General features: G+C 35.7%; 3 protein-coding genes across 3 annotated transcripts in view; 2 read left to right on the top strand and 1 right to left on the bottom strand.

Annotated features, from left to right (window-relative positions):
* Nucleotides 1–923: 923 nt before the first annotated feature.
* LOC307141268 (caveolin-2-like) lies at nt 924–5,606 on the top strand (the record flags this gene model as incomplete). Its single annotated transcript, XM_079841327.1, has 3 exons — nt 924–1,142; nt 2,973–3,160; nt 5,456–5,606. 3 exons carry the CDS (start codon nt 924–926, stop codon nt 5,604–5,606), a joined length of 558 nt encoding a protein of 185 aa, XP_079697453.1.
* A 2,739-nt stretch (nt 5,607–8,345) lies between these two features.
* cav3 (caveolin 3) lies at nt 8,346–11,105 on the top strand. The gene is made up of 2 exons (XM_079840926.1): nt 8,346–8,887; nt 10,396–11,105. The coding sequence occupies exons 1-2, from the start codon at nt 8,777–8,779 to the stop codon at nt 10,735–10,737; spliced, it is 453 nt and encodes a 150-aa protein (XP_079697052.1). The 5' UTR covers nt 8,346–8,776; the 3' UTR covers nt 10,738–11,105.
* Nucleotides 11,106–13,558: 2,453 nt separating this feature from the next.
* The window catches only part of oxtra (oxytocin receptor a), a 30,394-nt gene continuing 19,442 nt past the window's right edge, over nt 13,559–24,510 (bottom strand). The window contains exon 3 of the mRNA XM_079840071.1: nt 13,559–16,401. Coding sequence (XP_079696197.1) covers nt 16,151–16,401 — 251 coding nt within the window. The 3' untranslated portion in view covers nt 13,559–16,150. The remainder of the gene's footprint in view (nt 16,402–24,510) is intronic.

Below are 24,510 nucleotides of genomic sequence, written 5' to 3' on the forward strand. Positions count from 1 at the left end.
ATCCTTTATTTGGTTGTCTGCTTGTGTGTCATTAAGATATAAAACATGGATAATATCTAGAAAAATACTTACAGAAGGAAAATGACAACTATACACTGGCAAGTGGCAACTATAGTTGCCGGTGGGCTTAACAATTAAGGGGGGGGGGTTGCAAAACTCAATCTCGCCTAGGGCAACCAAAGAGCTAGAGCCGGCCCTGGCAGTACCCTTTCATTTCCCCTGTCCTTGACACTTTTCTTCCGTGCACAGTCCACTTGTTTTGGTATTAATGTTCATTCCAATGTGTCTGTCTCCAGTCACACCATGGCTGCAAAAGTATTTAAGCACTAATCAACACTTTCATTGCATGGGATAAAACAAATTAAAAAATCTGGCTAGTATAGAGATATATAATAAATTCACTGTTAGTAATTATAAATGTATTACAATTATTTATAGGAATACAATGCATATCCATGCAATGAAATGCATATATATATATATATATATATATATATATATATATATATATATATATATATATATATATATATATATATATATATATATATATATATAACATGTTATTTAATAGACAAAGTACTTTTCCCAAGCCACTGTATAATAAACACTGAAGTCCAGACTCATTCAGTGGAAAATATTCAACCATCTAACTTTCCTTTCTAACCCATTCCACCGTTTCACCCAATGTCATTTAACTAACCTCTGTCAAATATAGTAGATCATATTCTATTTTATGTAATGTCCTCTTGGAAAGCTGTTTTGGATGGTGATGAGGCTGCACAAATATTTCTGCTATGTCCCATCTTGGTGCAAGTGTCTTCATCTCTTATTGGGAAGACGCTTTGTGATCTTGTTGTTCTCAGTGTGTCCACAGGAAGCCTTTAAGACAATCACACACAAACACACACATACTGCACACAATGGACCAGGGAGCACCTCTAAAGGACATCTCTATAGACGTAGAGATAACTGAGGAGGAGGAGGTGTCTTCACTCTTGGATCAGCGTGAAATTAATTCAAATGATGCTCCTGGTGTTACAGAAGCACAAACAGAAGGACAGGATTCATTGGCTGCTCACAGTAACACAAAGGCTCTCATCAAGGACAGAGACCCAAAGGGAATCAACAAGTGTCTTAAGGTGAGTCATACAATCAACACAGTGCAGCTGCAGACTAATGGTCTGCTGGTCTTATCAGGCTTACAGACATATGTGTACTAAATGAGTAGTTTCTCCAGCCTAATGGTGGCAACAGTCCTATTAAGACCTTTTTATCCGTTTAGACACACTATGAATATATACAGTGTTTCCTACAGGATTTTGTGAGACTGTGGTGGGTGGACATTGGTCCCTCTGAACATTCGTCCCATCTGGTGCATTTTGAGAGCAAAATTAAGTGACTAGATCAATGATGAAATGTGTTCTAGTGTAAACAATTTTGTGCTATATTTTATTTATTGGTTGCACGAGTGTTGATGGAAGCGCACAATCTGTGTTTGTGGAACCAATGGTCACTTTTTAATTTGTTAAACACAATCCAGAATACACTGGACTACTTCATTAAGAACAAGTAAAATATATATATATATATAATCATAAGCTGACCTAAAAAACAAAACAAAAATTAAACTAGGTAAGTATAATTCAGCTGCAAAAAGGAATCCTTGAAAAAAAAAAAATCTTTGGTGCACGCACAGTAATTTTATAAAATCTAAATATGTTAAAAAAAAAATACAAATTATTATTTATATTCTTATAAAATACATTCATGAAAAACAATGTATATTATTATATTTATATATGAATGTAAATAATTATGGGCTATATATAAATAATTCTTATTAATATTTATATATTTTCTGCAGTGTCATTAATGTAAAATACTACATAAACTATTGTAGCCTATTTAAAATTTTATTTTGACAATTTAGTTGATAATAATTGAATAACTGATGACAGACAAAGAAGAATACCAGTAAAAGAGATTAATCTGAAAGGTACATTTATTATATGACTTATATACAGGCATATGAATATTTACTTATTCAATTGCCCATTTTTTAATTAAAGATATGTCATAATAGCAACACTATGAATGCAAAATTAACTCATTACTCAACTAACAAATACATACTGTATAAATATCCTCATTAATTACAATGTTACATTTAAAAAATAATAACACTAGAAACACATTTCCACTAGGGGCCTTCTGTGCCCCAAGGGTGTAATCTTTTTACTTCAAAATAAAAACTATAACTTTTACTCCACAAATCGAAAAACATTAATGTGTCCACAAATCCCCCATTGACAGATAGACACAAAAAAACTTTGATATTCAACAAAATACATCATAAATAACTATTTTCCAGAGACACAAAATTAGATCAATAACATCAAACTGACGTTTCGACTGACTAAATCTCACAAATGTTGATATTCAGATGAAATGATAAAATGAGATGAGATTATGCCAAATTACACGCAGTTATTATTGTATAATTCTATTGCATAGAACGCAATACCCCCCCCCCCCCCTTTTTTTAAAAGAACAATTTTTTTTCTCTTAGTATGGACATTTTAAGATCCTAAACATTTTGTAAGTGAGACCAAGGCTAGATGTCAATATAAATGGGACAGCTTGTAGGCCTATATTCTAGTATTATTCATAAATGTCCCAGAAACACAGTTAAATTTGTCTTAATTATATAGCTGACCCTTACCTGAATGTATTTCAGTATTGCTGTTCCAGTCTTACATGAACACCAATAGCGGGCGCTACTTCGTTTGTAATGCTACACTGCACTCTTATGTTAAACAATGGTATTGCAGGACTTTCACAAAAATACACACAGATTTTAATTTACTCAGAGTAATCAGTTATCACCAGTAAGATGGTTGGGATGAGTTATAGGTCTAATGTTACTGCAGCCTAAAATAGTTTCCCTCATAATGTGTCTGTCTCCTCAGGTGACCTTTGAGGATGTGATAGCGGAGCCTGTTTCAGTGAGGAGCTTTGATAAGGTGTGGCTGTGGAGTAATGCTCTGTTTGAGGTGTCCAGACTGTGGTTTTACCGCATCGTTTCCCTGCTGCTCGCGGTGCCGGTGGCTTTGGCTGCTGGTGTTCTCTTTGCTGTCATCAGCTGTATACATATTTGGTGAGTCACGAGTTAGTGAACAAATAATAAAGCAAAAATGCATCTATCTGCATAATAATTTAGGGTAAGCATTAGTAGGCCTTAGTTTGATTGAAAAAAAGGATCTGACAATATATTCTAATATTGGGATGGTTACTTTGGAAATGTAATAGGTTACAGACTACAAGTTCCCGTATTTAAAATGTAATAGCCTAAGTAGTGTAACTATTTCAATTACTTTATTAAAGTAATGTAACTGATTACATTTGATTACTTGTTAATTACTTTTCTACATTTCCAACGAATGTTTTCAACTTTTAGGATTCAAACAATTAATCTCTAAAAAACAGAGATAGTTTTATTTAAACTCTGCGGACCCTGTACTTTTTTTATTTTTTGGTTATAAATTCTATGGCTGTTTTTGGCTGTTTCCACTAGATTGCAGAAAATAATGGAAAAAATTTTGTCTGGATCATGTATGCAAGATTTATTCAAATTAATCTAAATGGAGGAATATTTTTTTATGTAAAAAAATGTTGTAGCCCCCCCCCCCCCCCCATACCCATATACAGTGGTATAAATGCAATATTCCCGGGTTTTTTTTTTTTTTTACAGAAAACCCTGAAATTACTTAAAACATTTCTGAAAGTGATACATATTATAGTATATGTTGTGTGTGATATAATAAACATATAAAATATAAACAAAATCTAGATTTCTTAGATTTTTTTTTGTTATAAATACATTTTTGCACCCTGCAGACAGTTTTGGTTGTTTCCAGCATATGTCAGTAAACACTGAGAAAAAATCATTCCACGACACGGTGATATTGCATTTATACCACTGCATATTGCTATGGGGGAGGAGTCCTCCCTTCAGAGTCATTTGAATACATCTTGCATACAACATGATACAGACAAAATTCTTTTTTCCAGTATTTTCTGGAATCTAGTGGAAACAGCCCAAACTGTCTGCAGGGTGCTAGAGCTCACAGGCCCCAAGTTACACACTTTCAAAACAGAATTTATAACCAAAAAAAAAGCGCCTCTTTTTTTGGATGGGGTTATTACAGCTCAGACAACATACATTTAGCAGTGGTTTATGTAACTTCAAAGGGTTTCCTGTAAAATGGCATCCAAATTGTGTATACCCACACTGTATGTGGGTATGGGAAGCTTTTCAGTTTGGGTAGGCCAAATCTAGGCGAAAATCCCCAAAAATGGTCCCAGAGCTCAAGTGGTAACAATTTTAGATCATTATACTGTATTAAAAAAACATGTTTTTCTTCTCACTGATATATGTGTGATATATCTACATATTTTTTATCTGCTTACTATTCTTTTAACCACTATGTGTACATTATAGGCTACCACAAGGACTAATATGTATTTCTAACGAAGCGAGATTCTAATTGAATACTCACTGGCAACCCAAACAGTCATAACATGCATAGTATTGTTTTTGTGTGTGTTTTTTTTTTAATAACGCTATATTCTAAAATATTGTTTAGATTCAATGTAGATCAGCACTGAATTATAGGCCCACATTATATTACATTATATTATTAGTTAATGTCAACTTTTTGAGAACAGTAGTACTAACTAACATGGACTAGCAATCAACAATACTTTTACACCATTTATTCATATTTATTTATTTTATTATTATTATTAAAAGTGTTAAAATGAAACATATTCATAAAAAAAATTATTAACTTTGAAACTGTAAAAAACAAAACATAATTATAGTTCATGACCTAATGCATTAACCAATGTCAACATTAACCTTAAAAGTGTTCACAGAAAATAACTGATAAATAGTGTTTTAAACAATTAGTTACTATAGTAACATTTTCCTTTAAGCCTATCAAGAATTAAACAATCTAACAGCTTTCATGGTGTGTGGTGATTTTTTCCACTTTAAATGTGTTTTAATTAGAATAACTGTTTTGCTCAAGTTCAAGGCCATTAACACACATCGGTAACAGAAGCAGATCATTTGAGGTGACTTCTACACCTCCTTTGTTACTTTTTTTTTGTCCTAAAAAGACAAAGCTGGTACATTCCCTGTTAATGAAAATTTGAAACATGTGGGATTAGAGCCTTGCGGAACATCATATTTTATAACATTTTTCCTGGAAAAATAATAGCCAAGTTCACTTAAAATTGCATGGTTTGTCAACTAAAATCTGTAATAAAGGCTTATCTGACTCCAAAGTACAGCCAAGAAATATAGTCAGCTGTGTCAAAAATCTGGACTGAAATCTAAAAGACCAGAAAGCTAATAATGACTTATCTGCCTTCTCTCCTTTTTCAGGCTGATAGTTCCCGGTGTGCAGCTCTTGGCCATAAACCTGCACTGGATAAAGGTGGTCTGGCGTAGTGTGCTGGACACTGCGATCTCCCCCTTCTTCAGAAGCTTTGGGAAGGCCTGGGGATTCATCGGAATTAGTTTGGAAAAATATTAACTGACTTCAGAGGACTGAAGGATCAGCTTTTAAAGGCAAATAATTCCAGAAAATTACATAAATACATATACATGATGTCTTTTTAGTTTCATATAATGTTGGAAATGCAATTTCAGCATATTTCAAATTTATAAAAACTTCAAACCAGTAGAAGACAAAGCTTATTTTTCTAACATTTTGCAGCTTCATGCTTGAGTTTTTTTTTTTTTAACTTTTTTCTTCATTCTTCTTCTTCTTTAGATTTTTTTGATTGTTTATAATTGTACAGTGACTAATAAATAAGAATGAATTACCTGTAAAAAGAAGAAGAGGCTATTTTGGAAGAATATAGATTTTTTAATATTTTATACTGATTTATAATTATTAATTATATTTATAAATATAATTATGATTATCTAATTTATAATTATTCATAATTTATTTCAGTACTTGATGATACTAATACATTTTCATGTGGTTGCTAAAAATTAATTATTTGGTGATTAGATACATTAATTTAAGAACTAATTTTAAAGTGATTAAGTGATAGCAAAATTTTAAGTTTTACAGATTTATAATTTACAGTAAAAACCTGTATTTCATTAACTGATATACCGTTAATACCAACCTATTGAAGTTGGCCTGCTGATACTGATATGTTTTTTATAATACACTGACACCCACCAAAAACAGGTGATGAGAAAGTCACATGATGAATCAAAGCCATTCAGAAAAAGCTGAGAAGGTAAATAGCTTACTAATAAATAAAAGGCATTCACACAAACACACACAAAAAAAACATCATCATAACAGACATGACACTAAACAACATCATGTAACATAAAACCCTGCATAACTGATTAGGGGGAAAAAACAAAAGTTATTTCAACGAAAATAGGGGTGAATTCAGGTTGGTTGGGACACTTTTTCTCAGTCATCTCAATGGCAAAAAGTGTCCCAATCATCCTGAATTCACCCAAATGTGAAGTGTCATGCAGGGAATTTGGGGAATATAAATGTATGTTTTTTTAACTGTAAATTATACAATAACTTGTTCTTTTCACTTCCAAAAGCTGTAAATTTAACAGCATTTTTCTGCATTAAATTACATTAAATGTAATGTTAGATCAATTTCAGTTATTCACAGTATAGAAACTTACTGTTGACCAATTAACAGGTTTTTACCGTAGCATTTTTTAAACAAAATTTACAGTTAAAATAGCGATCATTCATGTTTACGCAACAAACTGTGACGGGGTCAAAATGCAAAGAAAGTCATTGTGAGAGTGTGTGCTCTGATTGACAGCGACATGACTAAACAACGTCATTTTCTGTGGTGGCCTTTTTAAACAGCTACACAATCAGTCTCGAAAAGGCACATTTGCATACCAATGGTGCTTGCATCCCGTCTACGTTGTCAGCTTTTTAATAGTAGTCATCAATTTCCATAGTTTATATTTGATGTACAAAATCTGAGTTGACGCAAATCCCTGGTTCACACTTGGGACAACAGAAATTGCTGGAAGAGCTGATAGATGAGCATCAACAATATTTGCCCCCCATTTAAAAATGAATAAAATAAAAACAATACATCTCTTGAGACAAAAGCCGCTCATGGGAGAGTTTGTGAATAATCTCATCCTCTTCCTTCCTCATGCTATGTTTCATCTGCTTAGAAAATCACTTGTTTAAAAACAGTACTAAGCTTTTGCTTCTGAAAACAAACACGTTTTAACTAGATCTGTTCAAGCATCAGGTTTGCATATTAATAAAGCAGCCAGCTTCTAATTTTGGCTCGCACGTTTAATTCTTCTTCTTCTTAGTAAAGATAAGAGCGGCCTGTGGATCTTTCCTAAGTACAGACAGCGTTGGTTCACTCCCCACTGTTATAAACACTCCCACAGATATAAACGACACAGGCATGTCTGGGTGGGGTATTTTTATTCTTCTCTCCCTCAGGATCTGAACGCCATCCCAGCTCACAGAACACTGAGAATATTTCTCTAATTAGCAGAAAGACATTCCACACACACCTCTGGCACATTTACAGCCCCCTGTTCCTATTTTTGGTGCATCTGGGCAAAGAATGCTCAAAAATCCCCTTTTTTTATCTTCTAGTGTTATAAAGACAGTAGACATAACAATGAAAAGTGAAGTACAGCAACTGCAGGATTACTCAAAAGCTGAAACTGTTACATAATTAGTGGTTATTAAAAAATAAAATTAAAAAAAGCAGCTGCAAATGTTATGCTGTTCATGCCAATGAAACTATGCAAAGTAATGCACTGCAATGCAATCTCAAAGTAATAAACATTATTTTAACAGAACATGGTTATTATTTGAGTAAAAAAATTAAATAAATGATAATATAAATATTAAAAAAAAACAATTTCAGCTAGTGGTCAGGACAGCATTTCTCATTTTCATTTAGTTTACTAAATTACTTGATGTAGCCTACTAATATAACTAAAACTGATATAAAAATGAATAAAACTATATAGACGTAATTTTTGTATTTTAAAAAACCCCCACAAAAACGACAAAACCAACAAAATTACTAAAATTCTAACTGGGTTTAAAATGAGAGGCAAATTTAGAAATAAAAGCTTATCTAAAATAATAAAAACTATAGCAGTATCTCATTCTCAACAATAAATAACACTGGAATAGTTTAATACACCTAATATTTTTTTGCCTATTAATGCTTTGTTAAGTCTATTAATGTCTATTGTTTGGGTATCAGTTTTCAAAGCAACACTTCACAGTGGAAATTCATGCCACTGTGCAACTCCTGCCTGGCTGACCCCGCAGCCGTGTGTGAAATGTGACATGGCCCGTGGTTTCCCCTTCAAGAGATGCTTTTACCAAGTGTGTGAGTTATGGACTGGAGAGTATAGGCAGTGTGGGGCAGAATATGTAATGGGTGGGGGTAGAGAAGGGCAACATACAGAGTGAGACAGTCAGCGTGAGCAGGAGAGAGAGACAGGAGCCCTGGCCGGCGCAGCTGTCCCTAGCATTCCAGGCGTGTCGTCAGTCCGCAGATTGAAGAATTAAGTGTGACTAGGGACTGTGGGGCCATTCCGTCACTTTTCCTTCGGTTGCAGACTTAGTTTGCTTTACTCTCCTTCCTTCGGACACTTCTGCAATACATCTATTCTGCTCTGACCAGTTTTGGGCCAGAGGCCCCCAAAATGGCGGACCAGTATAACACCAACGAGGAGAAAATCCTGAGGGATAGTCACACCAAGGAGATTGACTTGATCAACAGGGACCCCAAGCAGATCAATGAAGATGTTGTGAAGGTATGTGTGTTTTCGGTTCGATAAAATATTGCGTGTTAACAACTTTGGCACTAGAACTTTGCATTTCAGTTGACATGCCATTTAAACAAAAAGAAAAAGCGTATTGGTTTTGGGAAGTTATTGCAGAAACTAATAGCTTGTACACAAAAATAAAAGTATAGTAACTTTTTGGTATAGTCAAAATATCCCTATAAGCATATATTTGACAAAAATGTGTACATATAGCTATCAAATACATTTTGAGAAATTGATCGAGCATGCAAACTATTCACTAACTTCCTAAATGGTGGAATTGATATGAGTGGATTGATCTGGTCTGGAGAGACAGACTTGCTTGCGTGTGAGCTGCACTACACTTTATTCAGTAGCTACACAGCACGACCCAAAAATAGCACTAAACCTACTTCATCTGCCAGGACAGGCCATACTATCAGTATTTATAGAAGGAGGTAAAAGGGTGTGTCAGACAGTAAAATGTATTACTTCTTCAGTAGCTGCCATGCGTTCTAATAATTCACTAGATGAGTAGGGGAAATTGTGCAATTTATATTGACTTTATTGAGCCGTGTATATAAATTCATACAGCATGGTAAAAATTACACCACGGTGTTCTTTCACTGTTGTCATTAGCAACACTTTGTGTACTTCTCGCTATATATAGATATGTAATAAACAGTATATAATCTATATATAAACAGGATCACCAAGCCTGCATTTATTTGATCGAAAAATATATAAAAAATATTAGTATTGTGAAATATCATTACAATTTGTAAATACGACTTTATAATGTAATTTATTCCTGTGATGGCAAAGTTTCAGCAGTCATTACTCCAGTCTTGTCACATGATTGATTCTTCAGAAATCCTTCTAATATGCTGATAACATATCATATTATTATCAATATTGAAATGTAATATATTGAATATAGTTTTGAAAACGTTGATACAATTTCTTCAGAATGCAAAGTTCTAAAGAATAGAATTGATCTGAAATAGAGTTTGTACTGTCACTTTTGATCAATTTAACGCATTCCTTGCTGAATACAAGTATGAATTTCTTTTAAAAAATTCTTACTTTTTTTTTTAGATTTAGATTTCCAATAATCTCTCTCTCATTCAAGATTAATTCCAAATGTTGACAGTACTACGTGTTATGAGACTGTCCAAACTGCATATTTACTGAATATAGATGTTTACTTAAATAGATGTTACGTTAATATTTGAAATACCTTACTGAAATAGTTCCTCTTAATACTCTCTATAGTTCTAACGAGATTGAAGCTAAAATAAACAAGCTGCCTTCTACTGATGGGGGGATTTTGATATCAAATGTCGCTGTTTGGAGAATTAATCATCATCCATTTTAGGAGCACAACCAGAAGAGAACTCATGCCGCATGCCTGACAAATCACTCGCATTGACGTTTGATTGCTCAATAGGAGTCTATAAGTCTCTGGCTCTTGAAAATTTGTACTAACCAATGTTACCATATATTTTTCCACCAAGGTGGATTTTGAGGATGTGATAGCCGAACCCGATGGCACCCACAGTATGGATGGAGTGTGGAAGGCCAGCTACACCACCTTCACCGTCTCCAAGTACTGGTGCTACCGAGTGCTCTCCGCCATCTTTGGCGTCCCAGTGGCGTTGCTGTGGGGCTTTTGTTTTGCCTGCATCTCCTTCTGTCACATTTGGGCTGTCATGCCCTGCATTAAGAGCTATCTGATCGAGACCCAGTGCCTGAGTCGAATCTACTCTCTCTGCATCCACACCTTCTGTGACCCCTTTTTCGAAGCTCTAGGGAAGATTTTCAGCAGTGTACGGGTGGCATTACGCAAAGAGGTTTAGATTTCCTAGACAAGTCCAGGTTTACATGTTCGGTCCTAGGAGGAAAATGTTTTATTTTACAAATAGCTAATTTCGAGTAAAAGTTCCCTAAAAATGAAAGAAATGCATTTTCTGCCCCATGCATTGTTGTTATGTTCTCGGTGTGTGTAAGAGGCTTTGGGAGCAATTCAGTATTAGGCCACCTGCTTGTTCAGAGAGACGTATGTTTGATGAAAGGCCTCTCTGACTGACAATGGAGAATAAGTCTTATCGGATATCACTGGGTGTCTAAGTTTGACAGATTAAAAAAATGGTATGTTGCTGAGTGTGGTATTTTTATCATGACAATGTCAGATGTATTCTGTACAACTACTAATTAAACATTTCAATTTAAACAACAATGCCTTGAATTGTGCTTTATATATAAAGTATATAAATAACGTTTTGCGAGTTTTAGGTAAAAAAAAAGTTCAACTTAATAAATGAAGTGTCTGGCTTCATTTGTGTAAAGCAAGTTTGCTGCACTTCAACAACTTATTAATTCAACAGCTAATTTTTATGCACCCACATTTGTTACCAAATAGGACATTAGATATGATTGCATCTCTTAAAAGGTTAGTTCACCCAAAAATGAAAATTCTGTCAATACTTAATCACCCTCATGTCGTTTCAAAGACCTTCGTTCATCTTCAAATGAAGATATTTTTGATGAAATCCGAGAACTCTCTGACCCCTCCATAGACAGCAATGTATTTAACACTTTCAAGCAGGGACGTCACTAGGATTGGAAGACAGGGGGGGCTTAGCCCCCAGGGTATTTGTAATTTGCGTTTGCAAAATCTTTGCACTCACATCTAGAGTTACACTTATGTCAACAACCAGTCAAGAAACCAAGATGTTAACAAGTAAAATGTGACAAAAATCCTCTTCATCCCTTTCTACTCTGTTAAAGAAAAGTTACTGTAATGTTAGCTTTTAGACACATCAAAGCTGCATGGGGGAATTTACTTCGGCCAGACTTTGCTCCTGATGAGTTACTATAAACAATGAAAATGCTATCTGTCTGCTCATGTACATGATAAAGTAATAGCACACAATATCTAATTCCTCATATAAGTTGTCCACAGAATGCTATTTAATTACACAGAACCGCATGTATTCAATCCATTTGAGCTAAAATACAAATATACAGCTAAACCTAAATTGAGCTAAACCTATACAAATGCCACAGCTGTACAATTTTCACACCCTATACTAAATTTACCCTATAGCCTACAATAGCCTAATGACATAACATTATTTAATATTTGAATCACAGCTTATATAGTGTTTTGACGTCGACAACCCAAGTGCATTTTACCTCAAACTTGTGACTAGTTAACTTTCTAAAGTAGCAATCGCTTTCTCGGGTCGACATTAACACTGACAAAATTATATCCTGAATTAAAAATATTTTTATACCACTTTTTAATGTGTGATTGTGTAAAGGTGTTCACGAGATACCAACCTTTCGCGAACTTGCTAGTTTCAACGTCAAACACTCGCACGGAGGGGATGGGCTGTGTGTGTGTGTGTGTGTGTGTGTGTGTGTGTGTGTGTGTGTGGGGCGCGGCGTGCGTGAGTGAGAGACGCAGGTTAAGGAAATGCAGCTGAACGTTATTTGCTCTATGAAAGACATTGATAAAGACGACAGCTAAGGACATTTTAATCTATAATTTTATTTTAGTTAGTTTTGCCAAACACACATTACAGATTTGGTTAGATATATCGTTTTTTTGTAATGCCTCTTTTTTCAGTTAACGACAACCCACCGAGTTTTAGTTTTTTCGTTCATTTTCGTTAACGATTATAACCCTGGTAACGACGAGAGGAGATGAATCCTCGAGTCCAGGCAGTAACTTGCAGTAGCGCTCCGGTCTGCAACGCTCTGAAAGCTGCCACAGTTCACACCAATGCAAGGAGACGCGGTGCATCATCTTGATAGCACAACTCGTACTTCTGTCCAACTTCCGACTTTTCGGCTATTTTTTTGTAGCTGGATATTTATAATTTGTTGCGTCTAAATATGAATGAGGATACAGTTATTGATAAATCAAATTGTTATCGTTGTTCTAATTATCATTTAGGGGGGCTTAGGAACATTTTGGGGTAGCTTCAGCCCCCTTAAAATAGGCCTAACGACGTCCCTGCTTTCAAGGCTCACAAAGTATAGTAAATACATTGTTAAAATAGTCCATGTGACTACAGTACAAGCAACGAGAATCATTTTTGCAACAAAAAGAACAACTTAATTCTACAATTTCTTCTTGTCAGTGCCTACACAGTTTGCGTTGTAAACACAGTACATCGCTTTCGAGTTCTACGGCAGAATGGCGGCTGACCATTGGCTAGCTCCTGCATCAGCATCACACGCATGCGTTATGCTCACGTGAACAGCATCAGCCAATGGTGAGCCGCCGTTCTGCCGTAGAACTCAAAAGCGATTTTAACGATGTCTTTACTACCTTTCTTGGCCTTGAAAGTGGTAATTACATTGCTGTCTATGGAGGGGTCAGAGAGCTCTCAGATTTCATCAAAAATGTCTTCATTTGTGTTCCGAAGATGAACGAAGGTTTGGAATGACATGAGGATGAGCAATTAATGACAGAATTTTCATTTTTTGGTGAACAATGAATTGTTGAATTTCATTCCTTCTGTAATTTTTATTTCCACTAATAAATACGAAAGGGTACAGCTGTCAAAAACATATACTAATATTATTTTACAGTGTGATCTATTTGCTTTCAACTTTTCACTTTAGATGGCTTTTTATACTCCACTAGTCAACACATTTACTCACAGTAAGACATCAACACATACAATTTATTTCAATAAATAAAATCTACAGCTACACATATTAAATGTAAATAGGCATTATATTTTTAAGGAGGGAAAAAAAATCAGTAGCTTTTTAAATGCGAAAATAACAAATGTTTCAGTGAATAGAGTATTTAAACCTTATTAAATAGATCTCTTTTCTGCTAATAATAATGCTTTTATCATTTTCTTTTTCCTTCCCATCTTGCAGCACTCGTAAACAATTATGTCAAATGTACTCGTCCTCTTAAACATGTTTTCTTCAGGATATTTTATAAAGATGAAGCAACAAACATAATCCTTATTTAGAGCAATATTAAGCAAAATATGTAAGTGGAATAAACACTTTAATCTTATTGATTACAAATACTCAACAAACAACCATAAAACTGGAGTAAACAACAAGTCCTTCAATTAAAAAAAAAATCAGGTGTTTGTCATATTTGATTACCATGATGCACTGCAGAAACATTTTTCAAAGAGATGTGGTCCTCCATAGGCTTGACAGTAAACTTGATAAATATGAAATATGATGAAGAACAGTGAAAACAAGAACATGTGTGTTCCAAAAATGAAAAGTGCTTGTGTTCTTAAAACAAACAAACAAACAAACAAACAAAAATTCGATTTTGACAAATCAAGTTACTCAAATCTGCATGCAAGCGGTTTTGTGTAGTGAGTGACAGTTGTCTCCTTTTTAATGCATAGGGGTACGTTTACACGACAACAGTTTTTCCTTCGCATTTCAAAACGATCCCCGTTGACACGGATCCACGAAAACTACAAAAAACGCTGTATTATTCATGCCAGGCTAGTAGTTGGCGATGTCACTTTGTAAAGAAACACTATGCACCAATAGACTGAACACGTAATACGCATGCGCATGACGTCACTATTTTCACAAATTCGCGTTTTTGTAGTTTACACGGAGACGATAACGGTATTGTTTTCAAAAGTTTGTGTTTGCAGGCTCCCTAAATGGGGTTTCATTTAGAAAGGCCAAAACATAAAGTTTTCTCTTTTTAGTTGAAAACGGTGTCGTGTAAACAGCCCCTAAAATGATATAATCCTGCTGTCGTCTTCAGTACGTATATGTCAAACTTAGGCCTAGTCCACACATACACAGGTATTTTTATAACCAGAGTTTTTCCTCACCAATTGCGTCCACACAAGCATGGTTTAAAAAAAATCTCTGTCCACATGATTATGACTATGATTGGCTGCCTGATTTCCACATGGGTCCCATCCATGGCACCGATGCACTGAGGGATGCCATGGGCTCAGTGAAACCCTTCTACAAGTTTACTTTGGACTCAGTGACAGGTAACTGTACACAGGGGCAGGGCCCAAGTGGACTGAAGCTTCACACACTTGCCTTACTATGTTGTATTATTGAATTCTGGTGCCTCTGTTCTGCAATACAACGAGATAACTGCGCATGTATCTGTATACATGTGATAAGCCCTGTTAGCAGTGTTATCAAAAGATACATCCGCCATTGCATAGACTCCACTCATGTAAACAAAAGCGATAACGGCGCACAATCTGACGTCAAACAAAGGAGAGAACGGCGCACACTTCGACTTAACAAGCCGAAATCTCCGGTTTCACCATCTAGACGACAACGCTGTAACCGGAGTTTCTAAAAATCTTCACCCTGGCCAGAGATTTTAAAAAAGGATACTGCATTTGCGTGTGGACAAACAGCAAAACCGCATAGAAAAAGCTGTGGTTTTGAAAATACCCGTGTTCGTGTGGACAGGGCCTAAATCTTTAAAAATAAGTGGTATTACTTTTCACTGCTTTTCTTTCCTTTTTATGAATAAGCATTTTAAGAAGAGACATAAGGTTGAGTAATGGATGACAAAATGTTAATTTTAGTGTGACCTATTCCTTTAAGGTACGGTGGTTTTTGCATGTTTACATCACATCGGGGGTATTTACACTTGGACACTCTAAGACACATGTAAGACCGACCGAAATCCAATCTGGTGGTTTGAGAATCGGCCAAGTGTAAATCCATCTGGCTGTTCAGGCCATATGCAAACTTTGCTCCTCCTACACAGATCTATGTCTGTGAACGAAAGGTTTGATGTGGCACATAACAGCTGTTATGTTTTGTACCACAATTATTGAAGCTTATTCAGCCACATACTGCTTTCATGAGCTACATCAAGCGCAGCTAATGTTGGTGCCCAGCACCAAGACACATTTATGCAGCCAAACGGAATGTGTATGAACAATCAGATATCGATTCAAACGATGAAGACGTGTGAATAGTGTCAATAGACCATAAACATGGTCAGAATTGAACAGCGTTCCTTCTGTAATGTTTAGAAACACAACACCTGAACAGACGACTGCTGCGCAAGGTCCTCAGAGATTAGAAAACGGGCGAAAAAGAAGTGAAGTAATTAAAATGACATTCTGCATAATTCCCAAATGAAAACACAGCTGAAGGAAACTGATTGTGACATTTAGCTTGCATTGCGGTCTTGTGTGGGCTTACATTTGAGCTTTCTTGTCCTTCATCTGGCTTTCAAATTGTGAAAATAAAAGGGTTTGAGGTGCATCTGGTTTATGTGACGGAGGTCTGGGTGATACTCCGCTGGCTGCTGGTACTTTTGATGACGTAGGTGGAGGAGTTGCTCTTACGGGAATCTTGCTCCGGATCATAGCGGCATTGAGAGGACTTCAGATAGAGCGTGGAACAGCACAGCAGGTTCTGCTTAAGGTCATGGAAGAGATGCCCAGCAAAAAACATGTAGATCCAGGGGTTACAGCAGCTGTTCAGACTGGCCAGCAACATGGAGATGATAAAGGGCATTGCTGTAGAGGAAAACAAACAGCTGTAAACAGTGTAAAAAGCAGAACACACATTATATTCCAACTGTGAGAACTGTTTTAACCTGTTAGGTGAAATATTCTGCACGGTCAGTACTTTCATAATATTGTGTCTAATGTATATTGACTATACTCTTAAAAATGACCCCACCCCCTCTAAACCTCACTCCCATCCGGGTCTCGGCACCACATGTAACCGGACATACTCGACCTGCTCCGATCGGGATTCAAACCGGCATGGGAGGCAGGCGCGCTAACAAGCAAAAGTGCGCCTTATAGACCCTTTTCACATTTACAGGTTTCTCAGAGCGGAAGTCGTAATAGTTGGATTAACTTTTATAGTAGTGAATGAGAGAATACATTAATTATTTTGTTGTGTGCCCATTTGCTCAAATAGCAAAAAACCCCACCACAATAGTGATTTCACAACTTTAAAAAAGAGGGAAAAATAGAGTGAGATTGATAACAACAGTCAAAAGAGAGAAATATGTTCATTTTTACCATCACTCCCATAGACACTGTATTGGAAACAGCCTCACAGCAGTGGTAACGTTTTTTTTTTGTTTTTTTTGTAATTTGATGCAAAAGTAATAAAATACAAAGTATTACTGTGATAAATGTACATACATAAAAAAATAAGGACAATACAAAAAAAACATTGCAGGATTTACGAATTTTCCGTTAAAACGCGTCATCACAGTCTGTGAAAAGGGTCTATTGAGGCCAGGGTAGTGAGCAGGACATGCACAGCTCCTACTGGTCTAGACTCACCCCCTAAACCTCACTTCCATCTGGTCCCAGCACTAAATATAACCGGTCATACTCGACCCGCACCCACCGCTGTGGTAGGCGTGGGAGGCAGGCATGCTAACAAGGACGCTAAAGACCGCAGTCTCTAGCATCAGTCACTATTTGCCTTATTGAGGCCAGGGGAGTGAGGTTTACACAGTTATGTCACGTTTGATGCCGTGACATAATTCACTGCATCAAGCGTAACCGATCATGCTCTGCCCACTCCGAATGGGATTCAAACCGGTGTCCCTGTAATGATATTACGCAGCGCCTGAAAATAATCCCCAGCCCGCTCTCTGTGCAAGCAGGTTGTCACGTTGGTTATGTTGACGGAAGTTAGCCTATTTTCAGGAGCTGCGTAATATCATTGCGCCGCTGCACCCATGGTACGGCATAAAGTTCCTCGATTACTACGCAGGAATGCGAGTATAGTTCCTAGACATATCGGTCTAGAAAATCGTAACTTTTCATTTTCCGTAGGTCTTAGTACACAATGTAACTATACACATCACAACATGTAAATAGGAAAATGTTGGTGTTATTTTGTCACTTATTGAGCAGTAGAGGCTAGATGGAGCCATTTACCTCCAGTCTTTGTGCTAAGCAAGGCTAGCGGTGGGTGCGTCAGACAGAGTTATGGCACCCACGGAGATGAGAATGGTATGTATGGACTTATAAAAGTCTGGGGGATATACAGTGAATAAGTCAGAATTGTGTTACTTGTAAAAAAAGTCGGAAAAGTACATTATAATGCATTATATATAATGTTAAAATGCATTGTAATATATACAGACTCCTTGTTACATCTGAAATTGGTTGTTTTACTTAAAAAAGTCATGTTTAATTCAATGTTACTCGCCATAAATTATATATTACAAAAATGTACTGTAAATTGCGGAGTGAAAATTTTTTCAATTGTCCATCCATCCATCATCTTCCGCTTATCCGGGGCCAGGTCTAGGGGGCAACAGTCTAAGCAAAGATGCCCAGACTTCCCTCTCCCAAGCCACTTCCTCCAGCTGTTCCGGGGGAACCCCGAGGCGTTCCCAGGCCAGCTGGGAGACATAATCCCTCCAGCATGTCCTAGGTCTTCCCCGGGGCCTCCTCCCAGTGGGACATGCCCAGAACACCTCCCTGGGAAGGCGTCCAGGAGATGCCCGAGCCACCTCAGCTGGTAACTCTCGATGTGGAGGCGCAACGGCTCTACTCTGAGCTCCTCCCAAGTGACCGAGCTTCTCACCCTATCTCTAAGGGAGCGCGCAGCCACCCTGCGGAAAAAGCTCATTTCGGCCGCCTGTATCTGGGATCTTTTCCTTTCGGTCATGACCCACAGCTCATGACCATAGGTGAGAGTAGGAACGTAGATTGACCGGTAAATCTCCTTCACCACGACAGACCGGTACATCGACCGCATTACTGCAGAAGCTGCAGCGATCCGTCTGTCGATCTCCCGTTCCATCCTTCCCTCACTCGTGAACAAGACCCCAAGATACCTGAACTCCTCCACTTGAGGCATGAACTCTCCACCAACCTGAAGTGGGCAAGCCACCCTTTTCCGACTGAGAACCATGGCCTCGGACTTGGAGGTGCTGATTCTCATCCCAGCCGCTTTACACTCGGCTGCAAACCGTCTCAGTGTACGCTGAAGGTCCTGGTCTGAGGAGGCCAACACGACAACAGCACCCTGGAAAGGGTATAGAGCTGGTCCAGTGTTCCACGACTGGGACGAAAACCATACTGTTCCTCCTGAATCCGAGGTTCCACTATCGGCCGAATTCTTTTTCAAAGGTAATCCTACAAAAATGTTTTTGCAGTGAGTGACATTTCCTGCCGAACTGATATTTGAGAACTATTTGAGATTAGGCTGGTGTCCTGTATTTAACCTCATACAGAGCAATCCCTCAGATCTGATATTAGCGCAGATCAAATCTGAATGAATGACTGCAATCTGGGCAAGATGAAAACATATTACTGTGAAGACATTAGACACTAATTCAACAGTCAGTTGCAAATGAAGCAATTTATTTTGGCTTCAGTATCTTGATAAGGGCCTGTGCCACTGCCAATGTACTGTTTATCTTTAGAAAAAAAGAGGCAAAGCTTCAATGTCATTCAGCACAGTGTCCCAAGCTCAGACATGCTTTATCACTATCTCCAATCTTGTAGGGATATGCATACACCATGTGGCATTCAAAATTAATTGATGTGAGAAGCAGATGTCGGATGACTTCTTTTTTTTTTTTATAAAAACAGTGTTGGTGGACTGTGGTGTAATCAGTATAATCTGTCACTGAGCTGTCCTTCTTTAAGGTCTTTTACAAACAGACAAATATAGACAGAATAAACAACCGATTGTTTGCTAGCTCATAACAATGCTGAAAGATCTGCTAAGCTAGAAAGCAGGAGATGATTGACTGAGGTAAACTAATTTTGCTCCTATTTACATTAAAGCAATGAGCCAATCAAGGTCATTCATTACTGTGATTTTATCATCATGGGAGAGAGTTCTCAGGCACAAATAGATGTGGAAAAACCTTTAACCATGGTTTATAGTCACTTATTTATGGAAGATTGTCTCCGCCACAGAATAAAACATTTTAAAAGATAATTTTGACTTTTTAATCTCACAATTCTGACTTTATATGACGCAATTCTGACTATAACTCGCAATTCTGACTGTAAATCGCGAAATTCTGAGAGAAGAAGTCAGAATTGCGTGTTATAAAGTCAGGATTGCATCTATAACTCATAATTCTGACTTTATATCACACAATTCTGACTATAACTCACAATTCTGACTTTATATCTCCCAATTCTGACTTTATATCACGCAATTCTGACTATAACTCATAATTCTGACTTTATATCTCGCAATTCTGACTTTATATCACACAATTCTGACTATAACTCACAATTCTGACTTTATATCTCCCAATTCTGACTTTTTATCACGCAATTCTGACTTTATAACTCGCAATTCTGACTTTATAACTCGCAATTCTGACTATAACTCGCAATTTGGACTTTATAACTTGCAATTCTGACTTTATATCTCAAAATTCTGACTTTATAACTCACATTTCTGACTTTATATCTCACAATTCTGACTTTATATCACACAATTCTGACTTTATAACTCACATTTCTGACTTTATATCTCACAATTCTGACTTTATATCACACAAGTCTGACTTTATAACTCGCAATTCTGACTTTTTATCTCAAAATTCTGACTTAATAACTCGCAATTCTGACTTTATATCCCACAATTCTGACTTTATAACTCGCATTTCTGACTTTATAACGTGCATTTCTGACTTTATATCACGCAATTCTGACTTTATATCACGCAATTCTGACTTTATATCTCAAAATTCTGACTTTATATCCCACAATTCTGACTTTATAACTCGCATTTCTGACTTTATGTCACGCAATTCTGACTTTATAACTCGCAATTCTGACTATAACTCGCAATTTGGACTTTATAACTTGCAATTCTGACTTTATATCTCAAAATTCTGACTTTATATCACACAATTCTGACTTTATAACTCGCATTTCTGACTTTATAACTCACAATTCTGACTTTATATCTCACAATTCTGACTTTATATCACACAAGTCTGACTTTATAACTCGCAATTCTGACTTTTTATCTCAAAATTCTGACTTAATAACTCGCAATTCTGACTTTATATCCCACAATTCTGACTTTATAACTCGCATTTCTGACTTTATAACGTGCATTTCTGACTTTATATCACGCAATTCTGACTTTATATCACGCAATTCTGACTTTATATCTCAAAATTCTGACTTTATATCCCACAATTCTGACTTTATAACTCGCATTTCTGACTTTATGTCACGCAATTCTGACTTTATAACTCGCAATTCTGACTATAACTCGCAATTTGGACTTTATAACTTGCAATTCTGACTTTATATCTCAAAATTCTGACTTTATATCACACAATTCTGACTTTATAACTCGCATTTCTGACTTTATAACTCACAATTCTGACTTTATAACTCACAATTCTGACTTTATATCTAAAAATTCTGACTTTATATCACACAATTCTGACTTTATAACTCACAATTTGGACTTTATAACTTGCAATTCTGACTTTATAACTCACAATTCTGACTTTATAACTCACAATTCTGACATTATAACTCACAATTCTGACTTTATAACTCACAATTCTAACTTTATATCACGCAATTCTGACTTTAAAACTCGAAATTCTGACTTTATAACTCACAATTCTTACTTTATATCTCACAATTCTGACTTTATATCACACAATTCTGACTTTATATCCCACAATACTGACTTTATAACTCGCATTTCTGACTTTATAACGCGCATTTCTGACTTTATAACTCGCAATTCTGACTTTATAACTCGCAATTCTGACTTTATATCTCAAAATTCTGACTTTATAACTCGCAATTCTGACTTTATAACTCGCAATTCTGACTTTATAACTCGCAATTCTGATCTTATATCACGCAGTTCTGACTTAATAACTCGCAATTCTGACTTTATATCCCACAATTCTGAATTTACAACTCGCATTTCTGACTTTATAACTCGCAATTCTGACTTTATATCTCAAAATTCTGACTTAATAACTCGCAATTCTGACTTTATATCACGCAATTCTGACTTTATAACTCGCAATTCTGATTTTATATTTCAAAATTCTGACTTAATAACTCGCAATTCTGACTTTATAACTCACAATTCTGACATTATAACTCACAATTCTGACTTTATAACTCACAATTCTAACTTTATATCACGCAATTCTGACTTTATAACTCGCAATTCTGACTTTATAACTCGAAATTCTGACTTTATATCACGCAATTCTGACTTTATAACTCGAAATTCTGACTTTATAACTCACAATTCTGACTTTATATCTCACAATTCTGACTTTATAACTCGCAATTCTGACTTTTTATCTCAAAATTCTGACTTAATAACTCGCAATTCTGACTTTATATCCCACAATTCTGACTTTATAACTCGCATTTCTGACTTTATAACACGCATTTCTGACTTTATATCACACAATTCTGACTTTATATCACGCAATTCTGACTTTATAACTCGCAATTCTGACTTTATATCTCAAAATTCTGACTTTATATCCCACAATTCTGACTTTATAACTCGCATTTCTGACTTTATATCACGCAATTCTGACTTTATATCACGCAATTCTGACTTTAAATCTCGCAATTCTGACTTTATATCACACAATTCTGACTATAACTCACAATTCTGACTTTATATCTCAAAATTCTGACTTTTTATCACACAATTCTGACTTTATAACTCGCATTTCTGACTTTATAACTCACAATTCTGACTTTATAACTCACAATTCTGACGTTATATCTCAAAATTCTGACTTTATATCTCACAATTCTGACTTTATAACTCACAATTTGGACTTTATAACTCGCAATTCTGACTTTATATCTCAAAATTCTGACTTAATAACTCGCAATTCTGACTTTATAACTCGCAATTCTGACCTTATATCACGCAGTTCTGACTTAATAACTCGCAATTCTGACTTTATATCCCACAATTCTGAATTTATAACTCGCATTTCTGACTTTATAACTCGCAATTCTGACTTTATATCACGCAATTCTGACTTAATAACTCACAATTCTGACTTTATAACTCACAATTCTGACTTTATATCTCAAAATTCTGACTTTATATCACACAATTCTGACTTTATAACTCACAATTTGGACTTTATAACTTGCAATTCTGACTTTATAACTCACAATTCTGACTTTATAACTCACAATTCTGAAATTATAACTCACAATTCTGACTTTATAACTCACAATTCTAACTTTATATCACGCAATTCTGACTTTATAACTCGCAATTCTGACTTTATAACTCGAAATTCTGACTTTATATCACGCAATTCTGACTTAATAACTCACAATTCTGACTTTATAACTCACAATTCTGACTTTATATCTCAAAATTCTGACTTTATATCACACAATTCTGACTTTATAACTCACAATTTGGACTTTATAACTTGCAATTCTGACTTTATAACTCACAATTCTGACTTTATAACTCACAATTCTGACATTATAACTCACAATTCTGACTTTATAACTCACAATTCTAACTTTATATCACGCAATTCTGACTTTATAACTCGCAATTCTGACTTTATATCACACAATTCTGACTTTATAACTCACAATTTGGACTTTATAACTTGCATTTCTGACTTTATATCACACAATTCTGACTTTATAACTCGCATTTCTGACTTTATAACTCACAATTCTGACTTTATAACTCACAATTCTGACGTTATATCTCAAAATTCTGACTTTATATCACACAATTCTGACTTTATAACTCACAATTTGGACTTTATAACTCACAATTTGGACTTTATAACTTGCAATTCTGACTTTATAACTCACAATTCTGACATTATAACTCACAATTCTGACTTTATAACTCACAATTCTAACTTTATATCACACAATTCTGACTTTATAACTCACAATTCTTACTTTATATCTCACAATTCTGACTTTATATCACACAATTCTGACTTTATATCCCACAATACTGACTTTATAACTCGCATTTCTGACTTTATAACGCGCATTTCTGACTTTATAACTCGCAATTCTGACTTTATATCACGCAATTCTGACTTTATATCACGCAATTCTGACTTTATAACTCGCAATTCTGACTTTATATCTCAAAATTCTGACTTTATAACTCGCAATTCTGACTTTATAACTCGCAATTCTGACTTTATAACTCGCAATTCTGATCTTATATCACGCAGTTCTGACTTAATAACTCGCAATTCTGACTTTATATCCCACAATTCTGAATTTACAACTCGCATTTCTGACTTTATAACTCGCAATTCTGACTTTATATCTCAAAATTCTGACTTAATAACTCGCAATTCTGACTTTATATCACGCAATTCTGACTTTATAACTCGCAATTCTGACTTTATATTTCAAAATTCTGACTTAATAACTCGCAATTCTGACTTTATAACTCACAATTCTGACATTATAACTCACAATTCTGACTTTATAACTCACAATTCTAACTTTATATCACGCAATTCTGACTTTATAACTCGCAATTCTGACTTTATAACTCGAAATTCTGACTTTATATCACGCAATTCTGACTTTATAACTCGAAATTCTGACTTTATAACTCACAATTCTGACTTTATATCTCACAATTCTGAC

The sequence above is a fragment of the Gobio gobio genome (genome assembly GCF_949357685.1).
Source record: "Gobio gobio genome assembly, chromosome: 17".
Taxonomy (NCBI): domain Eukaryota; kingdom Metazoa; phylum Chordata; class Actinopteri; order Cypriniformes; family Gobionidae; genus Gobio; species Gobio gobio.

What these genes read in the sequence shown, in the direction of transcription:
- cav3 (XM_079840926.1), top strand. Translation starts at nt 8,777, where the DNA reads ATGGCGGACCAGTATAACACCAACGAGGAGAAAATCCTGAGGGATAGT. An exon ending in TCAATGAAGATGTTGTGAAG is followed by an intron (nt 8,888 to 10,395) that starts GTATGTGTGTTT and finishes TTTTCCACCAAG; the next exon opens with GTGGATTTTGAGGATGTGAT.